Below are 23,664 nucleotides of genomic sequence, written 5' to 3' on the forward strand. Positions count from 1 at the left end.
GGACTGCGTGGAAACCGTGCATACTTTAATTAGATTTGTCAATTAGCTTTTCGATTAGCCTTTTGAAATTAGATTTGTTAAACGAGACGCAAATAAGATTAAAAAAAAACATTTTATATGGACGAGTCACGCGGAGTCGCGTTATCATCGGCTTTATCAGCGCTGTCTCCTGGCTCATGCGAATGCCGCGTGAATGTCAGTCGACGCGCCGCTGTTTCGGACCGACGACGCACGTTTCGTAACAGTGCTGAATAGACCGCGTCCTTGGCTCCATTAATATAATTCGCTGATTCTGGTCGCGCGGCAGGACCAGGATTCCCGAACTCTCGAACGGTCCCTCGATCGAAGCCGAAGTTTTTGTTCTCGAGGAAAATCTCTTCGTCCTATCCGCATCTGTTTTCCACTCCCGGCCTACGATGCTCACGGTAAAATCTAACGCGCGAAACTCGAGAACGCGATCTGCGAGCTGTCGCAATCTGTGTTCTATTTCGCGTTCGTTCCATCGTGTTCTTCTCATCTCAGGTGGTTACATAAATAAGTATCGTAAAAGACTTGAGAATGACTGCTGCAAAGCGGAATAGAACAAGAGAGAGACAGAGTCTCCTTCCTGAGAGAAAAAAAGAAAGACGCAAGATTTTGCGAGTAATTTTCGGCGATCTTTTCTTGTTTCCAGACTGTCGTAAGAACCGTCGCCCGCCGCTCGTTCTCCACGTCAAAATGGGCAGCAGCGCAGCAGGTGATTCCGCATTCTAACCTAAAACCTCAGATTCCCCGCGACACGCTGTCGACACGCGAAGACGCGCGATGTCAGCCGGCGCGGACGTTTCCACGCCGATCGACGGTTGTCCCTTGCATTCCCCTCGGACTTAGCGACCTGACATTCCCTTCACAACACGCTTGACGACCGCATGTCAAAGTAGAGGCTTGAAGGACATAAAAGGTCACTCACTCGCGGCTCGATATTCTCTCATGGAAATTTGTGTGGATGTGCTAGATGACCGTGCGAGATGCGCTCAACTCGGCCCTGGATGAGGAGATGGAGCGGGATGAGAAGGTATTTCTGCTCGGCGAAGAGGTAGCATTGTACGATGGTGCCTACAAGGTGTCCCGGGGCCTCTGGAAGAAGTACGGGGACAAACGTGTCATCGACACGCCGATCACGGAGGCTGGCTTCACCGGCATCGCGGTCGGAGCTGCCATGGTAAGAAGCAAGATGTCACAATAACACAGGAATGTCGCCGTCGAGGCCACACTCACCAATGAAATACATCAACGTTTCGTTACAGGCTGGCCTGAGACCAGTCTGCGAGTTCATGACGTTCAACTTCTCGATGCAAGCGATCGATCACATCATCAATTCCGCCGCGAAGACATTCTACATGTCAGCGGGTAGGGTCAACGTGCCGATCGTGTTCCGCGGGCCGAACGGTGCCGCGGCGGGCGTCGGGGCCCAGCACTCGCAGTGCTTCGGCGCCTGGTACAGCCATTGCCCGGGCCTGAAAGTGGTGTCACCCTACAACAGCGAGGATGCGAAGGGTTTGCTCAAGGCCGCCATAAGGGATCCCGATCCAGTGGTGGTGCTGGAGAACGAGATACTGTACGGCGTGCAGTATCCGATGTCTGACCAGGCGCTGTCCAAGGACTTTGTCCTGCCGATCGGTAAGGCCAAGATAGAGCGAGTGGGCAATCACGTGACGCTGGTGGCGCACTCCAAGGCGGTTGAGGAGTCGCTCGAAGCGGCCAACGAGCTCGCCGGCAAGGGGATCGAAGCCGAGGTGATCAACCTGCGTTCCCTCAGGCCTCTGGACATGGACACCATCATACAGTCCGTGATCAAGACGAAACACCTGCTGACGGTCGAGCAGGGCTGGCCGCAGTGCGGTATCGGCGCGGAGGTCAGCGCGAGGATTGTCGAGAGTGAGTCTCGTTCGATCGTTTCGTTGATATTGAACCGGTGCGTTTCTTCGTTCCTCATGGAGATGTTCCCTTTCCAGGTGAAGCTTTCTACCATCTCGACGCGCCAGTGATCCGCATAACGGGAGTCGACACGCCTATGCCGTATGCAAAGTCGCTGGAAATCGCCGCCTTGCCGCAGATCAGGGACATAGCGGACGCCGTCAACAAAGTACTGGGAGTGACGCAGTAGTCGCGCTGGCACGCGGCTACCTAGGCAAAGTTAATGCGTTTCTACGGTTTTCCTAACGCGCTCTGCAGCCACTTCCTGATCCCCCTCCTGATTCGCCACGTTTCCACGCCTGACATATTTCTACCTCTCGTCCAACTCGATCGAACGATAGGATAAACGCAAAAAGGTAAATAAGAGAGAGAGAGTAAGTACAAAGTTTTACGTTCTGTAAGGATAATATTCTGTCTCGCAGCCGGCTAGAACACGTGGAAACATTTCCTTATAAGTTTGACTCGTGAAACTCTCTCGCGAAGAAGTGTACGTGTCGTGAGGGAAAAACAAAGCAATCTTGCCGCACGTTTATTTCACGTTAATGTGCAAGTGGGACTCTCGGATGGATGTATTCCCTGGAGCTAGCGCGTACGTGTGATAACGTGTTCTGTAAATGTATTCTGTACATGCTATTAATAGGTAGAATATGAATAGACGACGTCGATATTATCGGCACGTGATATCGATTTCGATCGTACGTGTAAATACATATCTTAGCGGCTAGCGATACTTTATCTGTATAGAATACTGGATTCCGATTGCACAATTGATTGCGTTCCGTCGGCGAATAATGATTTATTTCACTCCAATTCACGTGGGTCTTCAATAAATTTTATATTAAACTTCCAATTAATTGTTATTACGCACGAAACGGACTTCGAATTTACTGCCGTCTCTATGCAAACTGCCTTTCGCGTCGTAGAGTTCACCGTTTGCTAATCTCAGTAACTTATAAGAAAATGTTAAATGTGGTAAACAACCACCGCAATTGTTTGTACGCACGCTGTGTACACGCATATGTGTATCTAACAGCAAAGTTATAGACAGCATATGTAGATGCTGCATTTCTTTAATTATTTATTACGGACAAATTAATAAATAATAAAATCGATCTGCGTCATATCTTTATACACTTATCTCTCTAAACACGCTACGTACGCATAACACAACACACACATATATATATCTTCTAAATCACGTCATCACGTAATCATGTATGATACATACGTAACAGGCAGCACGTCACTACCGTCATGTAACGCTCGAACGCGTCTTTCACTTCTCCTTCCCTGTGATAAAAATGACGGGTGATTAAGTGCGCTCTCGAGATCCATCGCGTTCGATAAAGTTTGCACTCGTCCTCGCTAACGAGTGTCATTCATACCTAAGTACGTCCATGTCGAGAGCGCACTGCGTGTAAACGGACAGGAAGTTCCGCAGATCGGAGTGCGTCCAGTTGACCTGTCGCCACGGTTCGATGCACCTTTCCACCAGCTCCAGAAAGAAGAACCTCAGCTCGCGCGATCTTTGCAAATTACACGCGATACCGATTATCGCTCGCGAGTACGAGCGAAAATTCAGATCCAGTTCCTGGTAGGATCGTTCGAGCAGCATCGGCTTCAGCTTGAGGCACACTAGACTGAAACACGTCACAGTTCTGCTTCGTTAGTTTCGTGATTTTTACGATGTCGCGATTAATTTCTTATTAGAACGGGACTCGTACTGTTTGTGATGTTTGTTCTCGTCGTTCTCCAGTAACATTCTGCACTCGGATAATTCCTGCAAAAATTCCCTGTCCAAGTCCGTGTCGAAGTACTCGGAACCGACGCAGCGGTACGTCCAGGAGGCCATCATGCTGTTGGCGCAATGGTACAGATCGGGAAACGTCAGGAATTGCAGTTTCCTCTTGTTCATTTCGAAGCGCAGACAAGCTATAAACACCACCGCTGCGTATCGTCTAACGCGTAACAATAAAAGAGTGCTTGATTAACATTACATCACGTAAATAACACAATTCTTGTAGTGTCATGCATCATACTTGGCGAGATCTTCGGAGAGCAGGAAATGCTGTTTGATGTTGGCCACTAGGGACCCTGGCAAGTCTTCGACAATTTTGAATACCCTTTTCACATTATCGTACTGTCTTCGACAACTCTTCAAGGTGATCCCCGTCTTCTCCGCCACTTCGTCCATATCTTTCCTGCTCTTGGACGTTATCTTCTTCCCTAGCAATTCGCGTACAACGACATCGTCAAACTCGTAATACCTAGAATAGAGAATCACTCGGAATAGTGTTTACTTTGGAATAGAGCAGTCGACAGCTCACGTTCTTCCCCTTACATTTCTATAAGCATCTGACTAGTTTGTGGTTCTATCTGAAAAGCCAGTTGTTCACTAGCTAGCTTGGTAGGAGTATGCAGCAGCTTCTCCAACAGAGCATAGGTGCGATAGTGATCGTGTATGTCGGATGCGACTAGCTCGAGCGGCGCGTTCGTCTGTTGACAGATCCCTCGCTGATGCAGAATGTTGACCGCATCGCTAGCTGATAAAATATCCATCATTTTTAAATCAATGGGTCCACATAAGAATACGTGACAAAAAGGACAAGCATTGCCTTTGCGTAATAAACTCACAGGAATGCCCGTCGACCCAAAGCTGGTAGATCTCCGGGTCGACCAGGGTGTAGTTACTGATGAACACGTCAACCTCCGACAACATCTTCAATTTACAAACGTGACATCACGTTGCAAGATCAGTTCAATCACCATGAAGGTAATGCTGATACGCTCTATCTGCGTTGAGCAAGCCACTCGTGTGTGATGCTCATCATGTTCTCGCTCCAAGTGCCACAAAACTGTCAGAATTCCGTGTCACTACCCGCCAATTGCGCTTTCCCCGTTTTTAGGTTATCACGATCGAGTAAATCCAGGTTAGGTTCCCCAGCGGCCGCCATATTGGCGAAACGGACGGGGCAACGACTCGCGTAGTGCTGGGACACTCACTTGACTCGTCAGTTTGACTTTCGTACGACTCGCGTAGTACTGCGCATTTGAATCGGTATAGTTTCTCCGGGTCGAAGCGCGCTTGACGCACGGAACGTGTATTCGCTGTCCGAATTATGGATCTTTTTCGCGCGGTAAGTCTTATTGCATATAAATTACGACGTATATGGCAAGTAGATTGATCATTTGTCGCATTAGACGAGAAAGCGGGGCGCGATCGTGCGCTATGTGCGCATAGTGTAAGCGGTAAATGTACGCTGCGGTATCGCGGTAGCAGGGGGAGGGAAGTGAGACGTAAAACGCCTAATTTTCGTCTTATAAAACGGGTTCCGGAAGATATTATCCACTAAAACCAACATATCCATAATATTGGGTTGGCCAAAAAGTAATTGCGTTTTTTTTTATATAAATAAAAGGCGAATTTTTCATGGGAAACAAAAACTTTATTAAACAATATATTGTCCATTTTGTTTGATTATCTTTTGCCATTTTTCAGGCAACTTCAAGATTCCGCGCTCAAAAAAGTTCTTATCTTTTTCAGCAAAAAACAATTCCAAGAACGATTTCATATCCTCATCAGCAGTAAAGGTTTTACCATTCAAGGCGTTTTGCAAAGAACGAAACAAATGGTAATCTGATGGTGCCAGGTCTGGCGAATATGGTGGATGTGGTAACATCATGGTAACACATCCCATCGAAGCTGCAAGAATTTTTCACGAGTGACCAAACTTGTACGTGGTCTAGCGTTATCATGGTGAAACACAACACCTTTGCGATTCACCAATTCTCGACGTTTCTGTTTGATGGCATCATTTAATTTATCCAGTTGACGACAGTATACGTCTGAATTAATGGTTTGATTCCTTGCAAGCAGCTCAAAATACACAATACCTTTAAAGTCCCACCAGACTGACAGCATAATCTTTCTTTGGTGAATATCTGCTTTTCAAGTGCTTTGAGCAGGTTCATCACGATCTTTTTCGTTTGACGTTGTTGTAGACGATCCATTTTTCGTCGCCTGTTATCATACGTTTCAAAAATCGATCATTTTCCTCACGTTTCAAAAGAGAATCGCAGATGTCAATACGCTCAGTGAGATGAATTTCTTTGAGCTCATGTGGTACCCAAATATCGAGCTTACTAATGTATCCAAGTCGTTTTAAATGGTTTTCAACACTCGATTTCGATATGTTAAGATTCTCAGCAATCTCTCGTGTCGTTAAACGCCGATTGGAATCGATCAGTGCCTTTATTTTGTCATCATCAATTTCGATTGGCCTTCCTGAGCGTGGTGCATCTTTCACATTAAAATCTCCAGATCGAAATTTAGTAAACCAATTTTGACACTGCCGCAGTTTTAAAGTATCTTCGCCATATACATCAGATAACTTTTTATGAGCTTGCACAGCGTTTTTCCCTTTTCGGAAGTAATAAAACAAAATATGACGAAAATGTTCTTTTTGATTTTCCATTTTGAAATCGACGGCAGACAAACAATTGTTAACGAAATCGTGTACTTTCTTTTTCTAAAACAAGCTTGAACTGTGAGCTGTTAACCTACATAATGAATTTGCGGTTTAAAATGTAGTTAGTTACATTTCAAGATATGTATGTCCATCTATTGGAAAAAAACGCAATTACTTTTTGGCCAACCCAATAAGATTGCTTTGTAATATAATTTCTGTTGAATACATAGTAACACGTTTCTGTAATGAGCAGTGCATCATTTGAATTCGAATTCGTGCAGCAACGACGAAGGACAAGATGGCGTCCCGGTGTTTGCTACCAGGAAGCAATTTCTTATGCAGAACTGTGGTGAGTGTAGGAAAATAATAACCCTCATTTATTCTCGATATTCCCGATAATTGTTAGATTTGAGGCATTTGCCGTAAAGTAGTTGATTAAGCTGTATTATTTTTATTGTATATGATTAATCAAGTCCAAATACTAAATAAAATTTATATCAAGATTGGAACTTCTAATTGTAATTTTGAAGGAATTTTTATGATGCAATATATTGAGCAGTCAAGTCTAACAGTTATTTTTATTATATTTGTTACGGTACTACAATATGTATATCTGTAATTTACCATGAATATCGTAATCTTAAAAATTAAAGCGTTCAAAGTTGAATGCTGGTTTATGACTTGCTAATTATATATGAGTATCTCAAAAAATAGATATAAGTAAAACTTTCGCTTATATAAGCTACTTTTTACTAAGAGTTAATGGAAAAATTAGCAATTATTACTTAGAAAACTGAATGTATCACAAACGTTTATTTCTAATTTTCAATTCTAAGAAATTTTTTACACTCATATAAAAATCTATTTTTTATTCACTTGTGTAGTCAAAAGCAATAAAAATGCCATGTAATGCTTCTATTGTATATTCATTTAAATGTTTTGAAAAATTACTTTATAATTAATTTCACATACTGTCCTCAACTAAATTTTCAAAATAGTTTATGACGGATATAAAGCTGTACAAATGTTCGATTTAAAATATCATTTTTGCAATTTATCTCGATATTTGAATCATACGCTTCAATTGTCTTTGTCCGGCATTATTATCCGCGAAGAGACTTGTATTAAAGTTGATACCCGACTTCGAGATACAGCTATCGAGCGAAAAGGTCACACGATGTTACGTGGCGAGACGGCCCTGTCACATATCAGGGTTTTATCAACGATGCGTTATTTCCATTTTTCCGTCGCAATCTCATGCTTAATTAAAGTAATCACCGGACTTTGGAGCGAAATAATACGTAGCGAGAGGCGCACGCGTGCACGCATATATGCGTATACGCACGACTACGCCCGCCAGGCGCAATTCCGCGCGGTTGATTGACAGACGAAGTGCAGTAGCAACATCAGCAGCAGCAGCAGCAGCGGCGATCGAAATTTGCCACTGCACTCGCACTCTCACGTGGACGCAATTAATCCGCGGTGAGACGACGTCACGTAACGTTAAACTCGTTATCGCGCGGGAAACGCACGTTAACCGACTACGATTGCCAGCGAACGTGCGGATAAATATTGTAGTACCGTAACAAAATCTGACGAAACGCCAGATTGATCATCGCATCTGGCCTGTTGGGATATCTATTGAGTACTCGATGAATTTTATTTGTTATGCCGAGGCACAACTTTCCATGCTTCTTTATGCGAATATATATATGCATGTATGGATTATAGGTATTTACACATTTGTTATTTTGTCAAATATATAATTGTGGTCTAAATTAAATTATACATTACACAATCTTGATCTACAATCTCATCACGAACTTACTCCGTGCACAATCTTACAGTTATGAAGGGTGGTGTAAAATTTACTGAAACAACACGTTGTAGAGAACGTTGTTTGACGTTAGCGGAGGCTTGAAACCGGCTGTATTCCGTACAAAATTTGCAGTAAAAATATAGATCTTCGCTTGCATCATGCGGCCTGCTGGATCGTGATTGCGGATGTTAGTTTTGCATTTTCAATCTTTGTAATCCCGACGATCTATAAACTATTTTCTATTCTTTAGTTACATTTAATTAATTCAATCTTACTATTCAGTAATACTATTCTATGATATTTCTCTAATTTCTCTGGAAATAATCTTACTGTAGATTTCATTGAAAGCGACGAAGGGAAGTATCGTATTATTTATATCACATCAATATCGCGATATCCATCCATCTCGGATATCCCATTAGGATTATAAAGATTGGAAATTGCCTCGCCTTAATTAACAACAGCAGCATGACGCGATGCGGGGCCCAGATCCGTATAAGTAAAGATTACGCTATCTCGTTGCTGTCGCCAAAGACATACACTTGCTTCGCAGAGTCGCGTTAAGTATTATTTCCCTGGTGCATTTAATGCCTCTAAAGGACATACTCGGTTTCGATCCCGCGGTACAGTGCCACCCATTGTCTCCCGTTCTGCCTGGTGCTTGTTTTCTTTTCCTCTTCCTCTCCCGTTCTCTTCGCGTAGTCCTCCGCTTTCCATCCTCTCCTCGTTCCTCTCTCCGTTTCTCTCTCTTTCTCTCTTTTCCGTTTTCCTCGTATCCTCTCTTTCTTTCTCTCTCCTCCACTTCCTCCTCGTTGTCGTTTCTGTGTCTGTCTCCCGGACGGAGGAAGGAAGCGCTCCAGGAAATTCATTTACAGAGACGTGGCACCGTACAGCAAAACACGAATGATATATTTACATGGCGCCGAGGGAGAAACCCGCGAGATGGATTTACTCGGGAAAGGTTTATCGAGCGTTACGCGAAGGGGCGGGAAACGCGAAATGTATTTTTTGAATGGAACGCGCTAATCCACTCTCGAAGCCGCGCACGGAAGTTCGTCCACAGTTTTTGCCCTCATCCGTCCCCATGAATTCTCTCAAGCCGGGTTTTCGCGTGTTTCGCGAAAAAAAACGAGCGCGATGTAGGTTTGAGTGCGACTTATGTCGACGTACAACAGATTGGTTGACGTGCGTATGATAAAAATGTGCAGGAAGTGTAATTTGTTTTTTTTTTACATCCGCGTCACACGATTAAAATCATACGTGGACGAACTAGGCGAAATATTACAAATTCGATAGCATTGTATATTATTTATTCACACAAAATAAAAATTATCATCTTGATTGAATTAAGATCGTAAGCCAGCGAGGTTTCAAATGCAAAAAGAATCCATCTCGTCGGATTTGCGTTCTTGAGCCGCGTTGCAAGGGAGATATTGATTCCCCGCGAATATACTTATCTCACGCTCGACGCGTTTCGTAAAGCTATAAAAAAGGAAACGCAAGTACAATATCATACATCGATAATATTGCTCCGCCTTTTATTAGAACCTTTCGAAGTCTGTGCCTTTCGCAGTTCATCCTTTCAGTTATCGTCGGCGCTTAGCATCGCTTAATGACAAAGATTCTATCAATATTGTGCTCACATCGCTCGTATTTATCGCTAAACTAGTCGCTACTGTATTTTATTGCTTGCTGTAATCGTGCCCGCGAGCCAACTGCCGATGACAAGGCGACGACGTGAAATCCTTATCTTAGCAATAAATAAATTCTATTCTGTCACGCTGCTTAAATTAAATACAAGTCAGATCGACGTAACGGATTCAAATTGTATGGCGAATAAGTGGATTTTCGGTAAGAAAATACTGTATGGCTTCTAGTGTGTCATTGGTCACATCGTCGATTCGAGATAGTCGTTATTTTTGAGAGGCACGGAGGGCGTCTTTATATTCGCCGGAGTTGAGATTCGGTAAGAGATTCGCGCTCTAGAAACAGGAGACATGGCTTTACGTAAACAGACACGAGATTCACTGTCAAAATTGCTCAAAAGATCTTCCGCTATTAATTTTGTGGACGTGCGGCAGGCACGCGGATGTGTCAGTATTTATGGCAAAACACGGAATGGATTCCCTCCACGATTTCGCTCGCCTTAATTCACGCTTTAATTTCCCATGACACCGTGAGGGCGCTCGCTTGGTCTCGCAATTCGGGCCACGTCAACGTTTAAGGATAAAGTTTCTGATGAAGACGCGCCTTTATCATATCATGCGAGCTCATGTATTACGGTATTCAGCTAACGCGCGCGCATAGCAATCGTATTACTATTTTTTTTTTATTAATCAAGAAGGACGATTTGTTCTTGTATGCAGTTTATCGTCCGATGACAATTCTCTATCGCGAACAATAGCGTTTTGTTGATAAACGTGATGTTACACAAATAAAAGTAAATAGCGTAAATCATGGAAGTTTCATAACTTTCCCGACAGTGACTTTGCAATGCTATCGTTCATGATTTAATAAAATACGATGAGTGAGCTCGCATGTTGAGCGTGCCGTTATCTCTAATCGTTATCGCGAGATTTAGGCGCAATTCGTCATTTTCGTGTGTTTTTGCGCGTTTTTGCCAATCTTCTCGCATTGATGAGACAAACGAGATGAGACGCAGCATCTCGGTAGGATGAAACTTATGGTGATTAAGCGCGAGCGAAAGCCTTGGACAGGATGGCGTAAGGGTGATCGCAGAGAGTCTCGTCTTCTCGGCGATAATAACCGATCCACCCTCTGTCTTCGAGGTGGTGGCGTCACATGCAACCGCAAGCCTCCACCACCATGTTCGGTAGTGTTTTCTGCGTGATCGTGTTGTTCGAGTCGATGTAGAGCAGCTGAAGCGGGGCGAGTTGCGTCGGCGAGCAGCATGGCACTATCTGGTTCTTCCGTTGCACCATGTCTTTGGTCAACAACTTCTGCAAGCAGGAACGATGTTTTCGCGCTCATTAATAATTGTGCGAATCATGATTTTAGTCGGTAGGACGATCGACACGCGGTTTTGTGATCAATTTCCGGGCGACTCTTGAGTCTGAATCAAGCTAAAATTAAATGAGAGCTTAAATTTATATTAAAATATGGAGAAACTCTGAAAGAGATTTTATAAAATACATAAACGTATATGTGATGAAAATTGAAAACACTGCTCTTTTAATGTAACCTTTTTGAGAGATATACTGTTTATAAAACGAAATAATTATGGTAATGGAAGAGGGGCACGAGTAAAGTTTGAACATGTACGAATATTTCTGTGATATTTGAAGCTTGGAAATTTTTGTAATGTTTTAAATTAATTAAAACTTTTGCGTAACTTTATTAAAATTAATTCATGTGCATGCATTATCGTTCTTTTCATTTTCAAAAGCAAATATCCGAATTTGTTGAAGTTGAAATAAATTGTACGCTAACTATTACTGATTTTTCCGGTGAATTTTGGTGCTTGAAAATTCTAATAGTGATTTCATGAGTGGCAGGAAAGGAACAGTAAGGGATGAAGAACGATAGAGAACGCGCTTGTGAATACCGTTCTTTTTCGGTCGCCGGCGGGTCTGTTGAACGTAAGAAAGTCATCTCCATTTCGCATATGCAAACGATATTTCTCGCGTCACGCTTCGTACATGGCAGAAAGCATAGACCTAAGTTAATGGGGTTTTACGTTGCGTGATAATGGAGTCTTAACGCCCCATTATCGTTACGAGTTGCAAACTATATTACCCACATTATGTGCCGCGGTATAACAAGAGTGCCTCCTCTCGACTTTTATTAACAATTAATGCGGGTAATAAAGGGCGCAGTTACGCAGCACGACTGTATTTTTTATGTTAAGTAAAGCGTAAATTGACCGTAAGGGATGTGCGAAAAAATTAGTTCGCTCAGCGTATGTGGTCCTTATGGGATTAAAACCTACGCCCATGTGTGAAATTGTCCATTTTTTAGATTACAAATTTTCGTACTAATGTGAATAAATGAAGAAATAAGCTTGCTCTCAATTAAAAAACTACGTTATAACTAACTTTATAAAATTTGACAAGTTTAAGATACGAATGATTATTTTACGTACTATTTTATCATTAAAACAAAATTACGAGATATCTTTTTTTAAATCGTTAGTTGTCATAACTTCCTGTTATGACAAATTAATAAATTTAAGTTCGGTGTATCAGCAGTATTTACTATTGAAGATACATTTTATGTAACGCGATACGATCGCCCGGTAAAACCGCGGAACACGCAAAGCGATTCTTGAAATAGCGAGAGAGACGCGGCGTCAGCGTTCTTCTCCTTCTTCAGCATACCACTCCTTCGTAAAGAAAGAAGGAATATAAATCACCCCGACGACATATTTCTTCCAGCAGCGCGATAATCGGTTGTTACGCATCTGCGCTTGATTTGACACGAGCGAGATAAGATTGCCGAGCTGTTTAGACACATGAAACTTTTACCATATTTTTGCCTCTTTCTCTCTTTCTCACTCGTGTATGCAACATGTACATTAATTAAGTAGTAATATATAGATAGAATGGAATAAGCAATAACGTAGTGATAAAAATTAGTTACTCGATAATTTAAATAACTAATGAGTGAGAGAGTGTTGACATGAAAACAAAATGAAACGATCATTGGCGGTAACGCAAGAAAATGAATAATATTGAAGAATAAAACGTATATATTAAAACATTAAGAAAAACAAAATTGGATGACTACAAGACGATGCTTTTATATAACAAGTTTTATATAACATATAACAAACTCTGCGATTTAAATCCGTTCAAAAAGTAACTCACAAGTTATGTTAAAAATTCAAATATATGTTACATAAATCAGAGTGTTAATTAATTAAACGTTATTAATTAAACGTTAATTAAATCTCATGACAATGTCAAAACAAGCAAGCTAATATAATACCATCAATTCGAAAGAGAATAGCTTGCGGTCGTTAAATGAAATGAAACCTATTAAATTATTGGCAATCAAATCTCTCTTTCATCGAAATCATTAATCGAGCACCAAAATTGCGACAGCGGACGAACCGCATCTCACTTACTTACTCTGATAACGTTGTTGTAATGCGAACCGCTGTTCGTTAAGGAAGCTGCTGTAGAACAAGATCCTCGACAGAAATACGCGTGATATCCGCTCGGGTGTAGAATCCAGTCGCTCCAACCAATGTCTTGAAAGTTAATATAGAGTTCGTCTCGACAGCACTCTTTCATTTCGGGTAGGCAGTTTGAGTTCCTCTTAGGTCTATTCTTTTGTGGAAATGGTGCGGTGTGAATCACCAGGAACGGCTTCAGAGTCTGCTCGACGGACACAGGCGCGATGTCGCGGTCCATCGAGCACGTGGTGCACGCTATCTGAATAGCGTGGTTCAGTCGACGTCGACCTATCCATTTCTTCACCATGAATGCTAAGTCCGTCTGCACCCAGCCCTCTGTAGGAAAAAAGGATTGACGTAGAGCGTTGCGTAAAATTCCTGAGAAATCGCATGACATATTAAACAAAAATATGTCGCGCGCAATAAAGTTGTTAATAAAAACCATTTGCTGTTTGCCACGTTCTTCCGTTTGCGTACCGCTTTATCTCGATTTCATTATTCAGTTGCAAGTTTTAAGCGTTAACAATTCTGATATGAGTTTCACTGAGATGAGATCTAAATTCTAATTTGTCGAGCGGTTTCCGGTCGCATCTCACGGCGATCAGTATTACGGAACGCTGTAAATCGTTCGCGACGTGTCGCGATATGAGAAAATTATCCCTCATCATCCGTATCAAATTTTCGAGAACGGGCGAGATTGCGACGTGCAACGGGAGACATGTTCGCAAAGTGCTTGCAGTGCAGCAGCAGGGTAACGAAATCTCGCGGTGGAGGATTTCTATGCGACGCGGATTCATGACGAACGTACGTACGGATGAAGGAAAGCGAAGGGGTTGGCAAAAGGGGAGGGATTGGGTACTCACCTCCGATGTCGGTCTCGAAGATTGCCATGACGGTGTTCTTTTCGAAGCTACCGCCCAGGTCCCAGTGATCGAGCTCGGATAGCACGAAGGTCTGGTTGAGCTCGTCGTCGTTCTCGTCCTGCTCCTTGTAGAACCAGAGCTGCGCCGAGGTCACGTCTACGTACTGCATCTCGTTCGGCAGGTAAAACGTGAAACAGGCCGCCGGATTGAACCCCGTTATGTGATTCGAGTTCTGACGGCATTTCGTCGAATCGGCCACACCTGTAACACGCGAAATCGCCGAGATTCGATCGTTTCCTCGAGAGAGCGTAACAAGGTTGTCGAACTGCGAGGGTTCTATCCAATTTCGGGCCGAGGGTTGAACGGGAAATCCGATCGTAGACGACGAATTGATTTTTCTTGCCAAATTTTTCGAACCTTTGACTTTCCGCGTATCGCGTTTAGACATATCAGCGGAATACGATTTATATGAAATGCACAATTTGTTAAAATATGCTATTTTACGATTCCGGAGATATACGGATATAGATATGAGTCTACATTGTAGGATGTATATCGGTTAGACAAGAATGCATCGCACGGAATGCTTTCCGTTTATCCTTTTTCCTGATAAACGTGTATCTGTGAGCTTTTTTCGTTACAGTAATTTAGATATGCCAACGAACGACAGTGGAAAGTTATTCGAGACTTTTGAAAGTCTGGCTTTGACTGCGCGCGATCGGTCTGCAATTTACGGCGTGTGCTCGAAGCAAGCCTCAAATGGAACCACAATTATCTAGAAAAGTGCGCTTTAAAAGGCCCTCGTAGTCGGGATAGAGTGCGGCGAGAGACATTTCTGGGCGAACACGTGCGATAAGTGGGCGAGAAGTTAAACAGAACGTCGATGATCGAATCATCTGCGCGTAATAAAGAGAATTTCAAAGAATCACCGTGGAAAAATATTCAACGTTCTATTCATGGCGTGCTCGCTCATTTATAATTATTAAGCTATTCGTATCTTTTCATCGTATGTATAAAAATATTTTGGCGGCTTATCTGCGATGGAAGTTTTTCTGGAAATCACTCATGCGAACTTTGCAGCTTCCCAACTTTTCTCTCAGTATCTTTGATACCACGTATTGCGTATCGTTTCCTGATGACTTTTGGCCGAAACTGTCGGGCTTGGTTCGCGTACGCGCAAAACCAACGCGAAAAACCGCGCTTCGAACTTCGCCGACGCGTGCACGTCGACTCGCATGGCGATCCGCGATATAACGCACCGTCGAGCGCGTCGGAATTATTTCCGGACGGATTCTTGGGCGATCAGCGTGTCCGATTGATCGCCGCTACTGCATGATTTATAGCCGGGATTATGCAACGCCGAGCGTTAGAGTGAATCCATATCGTTGCACAACGCGGCAGCCGATCGAAATGCACGCTGCGTTTTTCCCGGTCTCGGTCTGTGTACAGACGCGTTTTTCTCATTCGCTTCACGTATCCGCCGAGATGAGAAACTATTCACGATGTAAATGAACGATATTTACACACCTCGCGCGAGCACGTACGAGCCAGGTGGCCGTCCTTCTAAATGCACAATTCTGTGTCACGTAACTAGATACAATTAATTTTTTCAATGCTAAATCAGATTGCGCTGTCCGTGTAAGACGTGAATCGCATCGGCCAGGACGTGAGCAATTTTCCCAAGTCGGTGCAAGCGTAACTGACGCAGTCGAATTTCTGATAACGACGCAAATTACCGATAACACAATGGCCGTTGACGAACAGCAATCGCGTGCAAACGCAGCGTGCTTTCTTTTTATTAAGTTGTTAACTGTAGTTGTATGTACGATATGCGATAGTCGGCATGCATGACGCAATTCCGGTAAACACTCAAATTACGACCGTTCTCGCACGCCATATGGGGTCTCGCCGATCCCGTCGTCCCCTTGAATATTTCTTTGCACATTTCTCCTCATAAGTTTTTCATTCGCACGTCCGATTTTTGGAACGGAAGATACCCACGGAAGCGGATTCCGCTGGTGTGTCGTGGCGCGGATTCAACGGCACGACGAATACTTCCGGTTCACTGGCCTCGACCGCACCTCGCTGCCGTAATCTGCAGCTCTCGCAGCAGCTGAAATCGCTGCTGGGTTAACGAGGCCAAATGTCCCGTGCTGATATTATGAGAGCCCATGTGCAACTTGCACGCATGCACGTGTGAGAAGCGCGTGCACAGGATTCGTGCCGGAATTAGATAAAAAGCGAATTGGGCTACGTCGGATCGATTTGCGCAATTTTCGTGCCGAAGGAAGCTGCAAGATAGGTGCATAGGGTCGTTGGATACCCGTGCCTTCGGGCTATAACGTGTCCATATTGCGAGGAAATACAATTATGTGTATTTTTTTATGCATCTAATTAAAATGAAGAATTGATGAAAGTAAAATAAATTTATTAAAATGGAAAGAAATACACCGAGAATTATCATTAGAAAAATTAAGGGAAAACACATCGCAACATGCATTTGCGATCGACGCTCTTGTTAAACGCGGAGTCACGATCGCGTGCGCGAGATACGTTACAAAAAGGCGTGAAAGAAAATTCGGGACAATAATATTCAGCATACTTGTGCGACCGATGAACGATTATACTATGGTATTTTTGCGTTTTGTCGACGGCAAGAAATTACGTGTTCGTAAATTATGCATGTTTCGTTGCGAATAAAGTTGCATGACACGGTAGAACGCCGAAATGGGAACGGCTGATCCCCCAAGCGGAAAAACGTTCGCATGACGTACATTACATCGTCGGCTGTTATTTTAAATAGCGCATAAAAATTTAGGCGACCGTTTCACGTTTGTGGATCGATCATTCGATTTTCACTATGCTCATCGTTTTTCTATTTGACAAGATTCTTTGAAATGACAAGTTTAGGAAGGTGCGATGAATCGCGCGTTCAGAAGAAAATCCAATCTTCGTGATTTTAAGAAATTCGTCAGACACATCGAAAATGATTTACGCGGGAGATTAAAACGTCGGAACCGTGATCTCGCGTCGTAATTCGAGGTAAATTTCCGGGCCGCGCCGTCGGGATTCATACGTGTAGCTTCCGTATTTGCATCGCCGCGGAAAATTTGAAATTCATGGTCCCAGTCGGTCGTCGGTGGTACCACTATCCAGAAGCCGCGGGAAAGAGAGAGAGAGAGAGAGAGAGAGAGAGAGAGAGAGAGAGAGAGAAACGGCATCATTGTTACCGGTTCTCGTTTATTTCGAGGGAGCCGTGCAATTACGCAATATTCATATCCCGCCGGTGTTTCTCGTCTGGATGGCCAAGAAGGGGTTGCCGAGGGAAATGGTCAGCCGGCTGTAAAAAGAAAGAAACGAGCTCCTCGGGAAGCTTCTGATGCGAGACGGTCAGCTTCGCATGCGAATATGCTGAATATGCGCGAATGTAAAATTGAATGCTGGCTGATGAATAGAAAAAACCACTTGTACCATTTATAATATACGTGAAAAGCTGTCGCATAAAGAACTTTCAAATTCGATCATTTGTAAATTAACCGATAATGGCATTCGTGTAAACGGTTAATTACGGAGAATGGTTACATCAGGAATATTCTGCAAAAAGGTGATTTTGAAAAATTACGTTGTTACACAAACAACTTACTTGTCGGTAAATCACTTTTCTGCAATTTACCGCGAATTTTCATCCAATCGTATCGATCAAGTGCTCGGATACGTTTCTGGCACAATAGTTCATTTACGCAATCACTTCGTCTGTGCTCGAAAAATCGCGCGAACTCGATATTCATGGATTTTGTTTCGTATTCAAACACTCGGAAACTAGGATTGCGCCATGAGAAAGATGCGTACACAATATTCGCGAATGACGCGTATTTTCTCACGTGTTTTTCGTTCTTCGCTATCTGCACATTGCGCGCGCGAGCTTGAATAACCGTTCATTAGCAGTCTTCACATGGTCGAATACTTTCGCAATAGTCTGTATGCAAGTACGTAAAATAGAAAAAAGATATTTCCTAGATTGCATGTCACATATTTAATGCATATCTTGTTGTTTATAAGCTTCCAGAATTATCAGTCGATACTTAATAATTCTTGGAATACATTCTGTTTGAGACTGATTGTGAGCTGAAGATTTGTTTTCTTATTAATTTTTAGAATCTTTCCTACAACCGTCGAATTTTCAACGTCGTGCAATTTAATTAATAATTAATGTGGTAACGCGATTTTTGTAAGTTCTTTTGGCATTAGAAACAAACACATCTGTCTATGTGTATTGCCTGTATATGTCTTTCTACATATATATATGATTTTTTAAGAAGTGATCATCTGTCTAATAATAGAGTCAGTCGTTGTCGCCGAATCACGCGCGCGTTACTGATAATAATAACTCTGCACTATAAATAAACCAATTCGCGAGAACGATCGACTCCGATATTTCTCCATTTCTATAATATACATCATCTGTCATAATTTACATCCTAAATCCCACATTAATAATTTCGTTTATTAAAATAATGGAATTACAATATTTATCCTCAATTTGGTTCTTTCTCAATCCTTTTATATTTATTCAAAAAACTAAAAATAAGACCATCGAAATGATGCCGTATCAAGTATCAAGTATGTTAATATAACTGACGCCAGTGCGTTAAAATGTACACTTTATCGAATGTTTCTGTACAAAGTCTCTCTCTGAAAACCGGATTCCTGATAACGGCTGATAAAACCAGAGAAATATGACTACATTTCGTCAAATCGTACCTTCGTTCGGGAACACAACAATCTGATCGGTCTTGCCGTAGAAGTTCTCTGCGTGTCTTTCCGGCTCGGGCGGTGCTCCGGGTCGAAGTTCGAGCACATTGCTTATCAGGGGCTTGGGCAAGGTCGATAGCGGCATCGAGACCTCGGGCGGTTTCGACAGCCGCAGCTTCTTCAAGATCTGCTGCTTTACGTACTCCACCCTGAGCTCGGTCAAGAACGGGTTGTGGTCAATTAGAGTGACCTTATTCTGTGCACAGCCGACGCACTCGGCCGCCTTGCTGGCCGACACTTCTGACGATTCCGGCGAGTGAGGGAGAAACGTGTACCACACTCTCATCAGAGGATTGGTCACTTCGGACCAGTTGGCCCTGATTCCGCCCATACCGAGAATAACGAAAAACACCACGGGCAAACGCATCGCGATCCGGACTTAAGCGACGATTAATCTGAATGATTTCGTCGATCGACTCGATCGACTGATGATTCACTCGCGTTAAACGTTGGAAATTACTACTCCTCCATCGGATGAAGGTCCCGATCTTGTCTCGATGCTCTTGACGCATGGATCCCATGCGAATGCAATTTTAGAGGGAGTCGATTATTTCCTCTGAACTGAGTCGATCGCCATATTCTTCTCGAGGAATCCCGACGACGTCTAACTTGCGCGAATAGCACGGTATCGCTCTTGTTGACTATTATGTATGTAAGCGATGAGATATTGTGAGCCGGCGATTCCTGTATTGACAGTAGCGTGCAACTAGATATATCACGAGACACCGCCTGAAGTGAATCCTTCACTTGTAATCGAACAATAAACGAATCGAGAACCGAGTATTCGAATCAAAGCCTTGCCTTCGTCCTATCTAATTATCGTGATGGAGACATAAAATTGACAAAGTTGCAAAGGATCAGGCGGGTCGTCACAATCGCTGAATTGATATTTCGCGAGAGTTCGGCTCATGAAGCCGTGCTTCATCGGTCGCGGCTCGTTTCTCTCGTCGTCCTCTTATTTTAGACACTATTATGGTTCCTCACTCAAGGTATCAGGCTGTACGGATTCCTGGCTCGGCGAGACTCGTAGCACAAACGTTGGCGAAACACACCGACTTCCGGTTGTGTCGCGCATCCAATCCTCGAGGACACTTTTCCTCCGGGATGACCGACGGGTTCTCGACGACGCGTTCACAGAGACTGAAGGTGAATCGTTACGATGGTCCGGTGATGTAGTTCACTCTGCGGAGTCCATGTGAACTTTGTTCCTCCGACACCGGGGCCAACGCGGATCGGAGGGGGACAGGGGATGACGCTGATATCAACGACGCAAGCACGCGTCGCGAACATGCTGCCGATGGGATTCTGTCGGTGGCCTGCCGATGGTTCCTGGGTGAATCCTCGAATCTGTCTTAGTAGGTTGAGCTTTATCGCTTTGCTCTCTATAACGGTAGGTGTCTCGGTGAACCGTGAAAGGTTTCCTCTTCTCGTCGAGATCAAAGCAGCTCTTTGTGCATACGTAGCGCTCACAGAACGAGATAAGGCGCGTATTAACGATGAAGCGTGTTAAGCCGCTCTCGTCAAGCAGTTAGATGCATACAGAGCATCTGCATAGCCACTGTACAGTGGCTATGCAGATTTACATCTGAATTAGGAAGATAGTCTTTAATATAATTGTTTGAAAAAATGTCTGTATTATTGATTTTTAATTGTGTTTATCTTTGTGTAGTTTATTAGTGTCGCATCATTAGATCTACTTCGGAGCCGATTAGGATTATAGATGATGCTTTCAGTGATGTAGATTCGAAGAACAAAACGAATGATGTTGATGTTATCTGATGGCGTTTATTTAAGCCGGTGGTACTTGTAAGGCACATGTTTATAGCAAAAAGGCCGCCATATGCTCGGCCGCAGATTAGTGTCAGCGTTTCTTTGAGGCGAAGCTCGCATCTCGCGGTTCATCGGAGCGCTCGTCTCGTTCTTCGCGGATGACCCACCTCGTTGACCCGGAAATACGGATACTGCTTTTTCCAGAGTAGTGCATAAGTGAATTTGAAACATCGTAGTTTCGATGAGTGTACTTCTTTCAGCCGTTGAGATCATTCATTTATCGAGTCGCTACGAGTCATGATCTCTTTCGAGAGAACCGTTTTGCAAGGAAATAATCGCTGCGCTGAAATACGCGTGTACTTGGACTCCGTGCCTTTACTTGAATAAATCACGCGATAACGAATTTAAAAAAAAAAGAAGAAAGAAGAGGCATTCGCAAAGAAATACTGCGTTAAACACCTTATCGTTTTCTACTGTTGTTCAGTGTCATTAATAATTATGGTGAAAGCGATCTTCTCATTGTGATACTTCGATTTCGGTATGGTCGTTCCTTTTTCCATGGTGTTCTGGTTACGTTGATTCGTCGGACTTCATGGTTCGCAAATTACGCGGCCGGTCCAGCAGGTTGAATTATTCTGTAATTTGCGCTGGACACGGCGGTCGTAATCAGCAGTTCGCACACGTCGCGCTCATTTGTAGAATCGCGGCGCTTGTTTGCGTTATCTTATTATCGGTCGTTATCGAAATATGTAATTTTTCGAACTGACGGACGTGTAATGCTATTATTCAAATAATGTGTAATAATATTTCATGTTTGCCGTTTCATCGATGAAAAAGTTTTATCTACTTGCGCGGTAATATACGTGTGACAAATTGCGTCGATAAAATATTGACTTTTAAATGTGTTTTAAGAGTGAGTCCGTGAGCTACACGCGTTTCTGAAATTATATTCGGTTATGTGGCACGCTAAAGCGAGTTTGTCGATAAAATGCGTAAAGTAAAGGTTCAAATCGTGGATTGCGTAATTATAATGAAGATTACATAACATTACATATTCACATTCTTCTTAAGCTGACAGAATTCATACGAATTTATTACGTCACAGGAGAAACACATATTGGCATTTTCGTGAACGTAATGCATATTTTTAGATCTCTTCGTCATAATTGCACATTGTAATACTAGCGCACAGATTTTCTATTTTCTCGCGGAAAACGTGCCTCTATAAAAATAACGAGCGCTTTGTTCGATTTATCAGGAAGTATGCGACACACGAGCGAGGAGTTTAACAAATCCGATCGTGGATTGGAGTGGGCGGGAATAATAGGGAGACAACTTTTTCTCGTAAACTTTCTCGCAGGGATTTAATTTCCGACGCGAGAATGATCCGCGGCGTTTAAGCGCGGCATCGTCAAAAGTACCGGATCTGGCGTGGACGGGCGTCAATGCCGGAAACTTTATTATTACGTGGGCGACAGTAATTTAAAATTGCCGACAATTACGGCCTTCGTATAACGAATAACGATGAAGCAATAATCTACGATGGAATAATTGGTGGAACTACTGCGCCTTGCTACAGAGATGGATAAAAGTTGATTATTTCGCGATATCTGGAGCATGCGAAAAAAAAACGAATTAGATACATTTTGCGCCTTGTTTTGCACAGAGGCGGAGGGTAATGGCATCCATGAGGCTAATGAGACCAACGTTGTATACATATAATTCCATATCAATTTCGAGAATTGCTGCGCGTGCTGCGGATTAAGCAGTAAACGATAAAAGCGGAATGATAAGACGAAGTTTTATGTATGGTTAAACTACTTTTGTTAAAATAAACACTTCGACTCGGATACTTGAAGAAATAATTTCAATGCTTCAACGAAACGAATATTTCGATGAGATAAACATTTCGGATATTATTTCTGTAAAAATAATTTTTTTTGTGTTTTCGCATTGCTTCCGTTTATAATTCAGCTCCGATAAATGGAATTGGCGTTCTTCCTCGGAAGACAAATAATTGAGGGTCCATTACGCGGCGGTAAACAGAGCGGCGATTACAGTTTCGTTGAAGGGGAGAACGAAATTTGCGCAACGTGATAGGGAAGAGCGAGCAGCCGCGATTGTAACGTTCGTTTCATATGTTATGGAGTGTACGTGATATCCTCGTCGTTCTCGGCAGAGGCGATTCAATGGTCGCGGTTGAATCGCTCTCCCCGTCCAAAGATCACTTCGTTGTCACGGCTCTTTCGCGTGGAAATACTTTGACAAGGAGCCATTTAACGGTAATCAGCACGGTCGCTTTTGCGGCCGCCGAAAGTTTAAATCTGACGGGTCAAGAGGATTAATGACTCCCTTGTCAGGCATATCTGCAATATTCACACGACACCGCTTCGCCGCAAGTTCATCGTCACCAATGTGTTAAAATGTGAATATTAACGTATCTTGACGCATGCGATGGGGAACATATTTACGCATTTATTACGCCCGATGCGCTTACACGATTATTTTTCAATTTCGCTCTATCTATTTACCCGGTTATATCGCATTGCGCGTGGTTATCGTCAAGCGGATATTACATCGCGCAAATTGCCAAAAACGTGAAATAGTAAATTACGCGCCGTTATTGTAACATGTTGAATTAAATTTCATTTAATATTTCGCAACGTGATGGAAGTGTATCTGTGCATCCATCGCGTCTGATATATTTGCGCGCGCGTATATGTACATCCACGTACAAGTTTGCAGTGTTGCTTATTATGCTCACAAGTTTATCGAATTTTACGATGGTGATGCTGGGGGTGAATATTACACCGCGCAAAGTGTTCGCGTCCGCGATAT

At 43.1% G+C, this 23,664-nt stretch overlaps 3 protein-coding genes across 5 annotated transcripts; 1 reads left to right on the forward strand and 2 right to left on the reverse strand.

Annotated features, from left to right (window-relative positions):
- The first annotated feature begins 227 nt into the window (after window positions 1-227).
- On the forward strand, window positions 228-3,066 carry LOC105284223 (pyruvate dehydrogenase E1 component subunit beta, mitochondrial). Of its 3 annotated transcripts, none has more exons than XM_011347574.3 (5): window positions 228-425; window positions 674-736; window positions 995-1,201; window positions 1,287-1,917; window positions 1,995-3,066. In XM_011347574.3, the coding sequence occupies exons 1-5, from the start codon at window positions 417-419 to the stop codon at window positions 2,144-2,146; spliced, it is 1,062 nt and encodes a 353-aa protein (XP_011345876.1). In that variant the 5' UTR covers window positions 228-416; the 3' UTR covers window positions 2,147-3,066. The 3 variants fall into 3 exon arrangements, with proteins under 3 accessions (XP_011345876.1, XP_026829867.1, XP_026829866.1); XM_026974065.1 differs by having other exon boundaries at window positions 230-522; XM_026974066.1 differs by having other exon boundaries at window positions 229-522; window positions 674-1,201.
- LOC105284221 (acidic fibroblast growth factor intracellular-binding protein) lies at window positions 3,011-4,904 on the reverse strand. The gene is made up of 6 exons (XM_011347573.3): window positions 4,591-4,904; window positions 4,298-4,499; window positions 3,996-4,223; window positions 3,681-3,914; window positions 3,342-3,596; window positions 3,011-3,246 (listed from the first exon to the last, which is right to left on the reverse strand). The coding sequence occupies exons 1-6, from the start codon at window positions 4,673-4,675 to the stop codon at window positions 3,168-3,170; spliced, it is 1,083 nt and encodes a 360-aa protein (XP_011345875.1). The 5' UTR covers window positions 4,676-4,904; the 3' UTR covers window positions 3,011-3,167.
- Window positions 4,905-8,171: 3,267 nt separating this feature from the next.
- LOC105284233 (growth/differentiation factor 8) lies at window positions 8,172-20,417 on the reverse strand. Its single transcript, XM_011347585.3, has 4 exons — window positions 19,006-20,417; window positions 14,245-14,505; window positions 13,335-13,717; window positions 8,172-11,204 (listed from the first exon to the last, which is right to left on the reverse strand). Exons 1-4 carry the CDS (start codon window positions 19,421-19,423, stop codon window positions 11,043-11,045), a joined length of 1,224 nt encoding a protein of 407 aa, XP_011345887.1. The 5' UTR covers window positions 19,424-20,417; the 3' UTR covers window positions 8,172-11,042.
- Between the last annotated feature and the right edge of the window lie 3,247 nt (window positions 20,418-23,664).

The sequence above is a fragment of the Ooceraea biroi genome, chromosome 12, assembly GCF_003672135.1.
Source record: "Ooceraea biroi isolate clonal line C1 chromosome 12, Obir_v5.4, whole genome shotgun sequence".
In the NCBI taxonomy this organism is placed as follows: domain Eukaryota; kingdom Metazoa; phylum Arthropoda; class Insecta; order Hymenoptera; family Formicidae; genus Ooceraea; species Ooceraea biroi.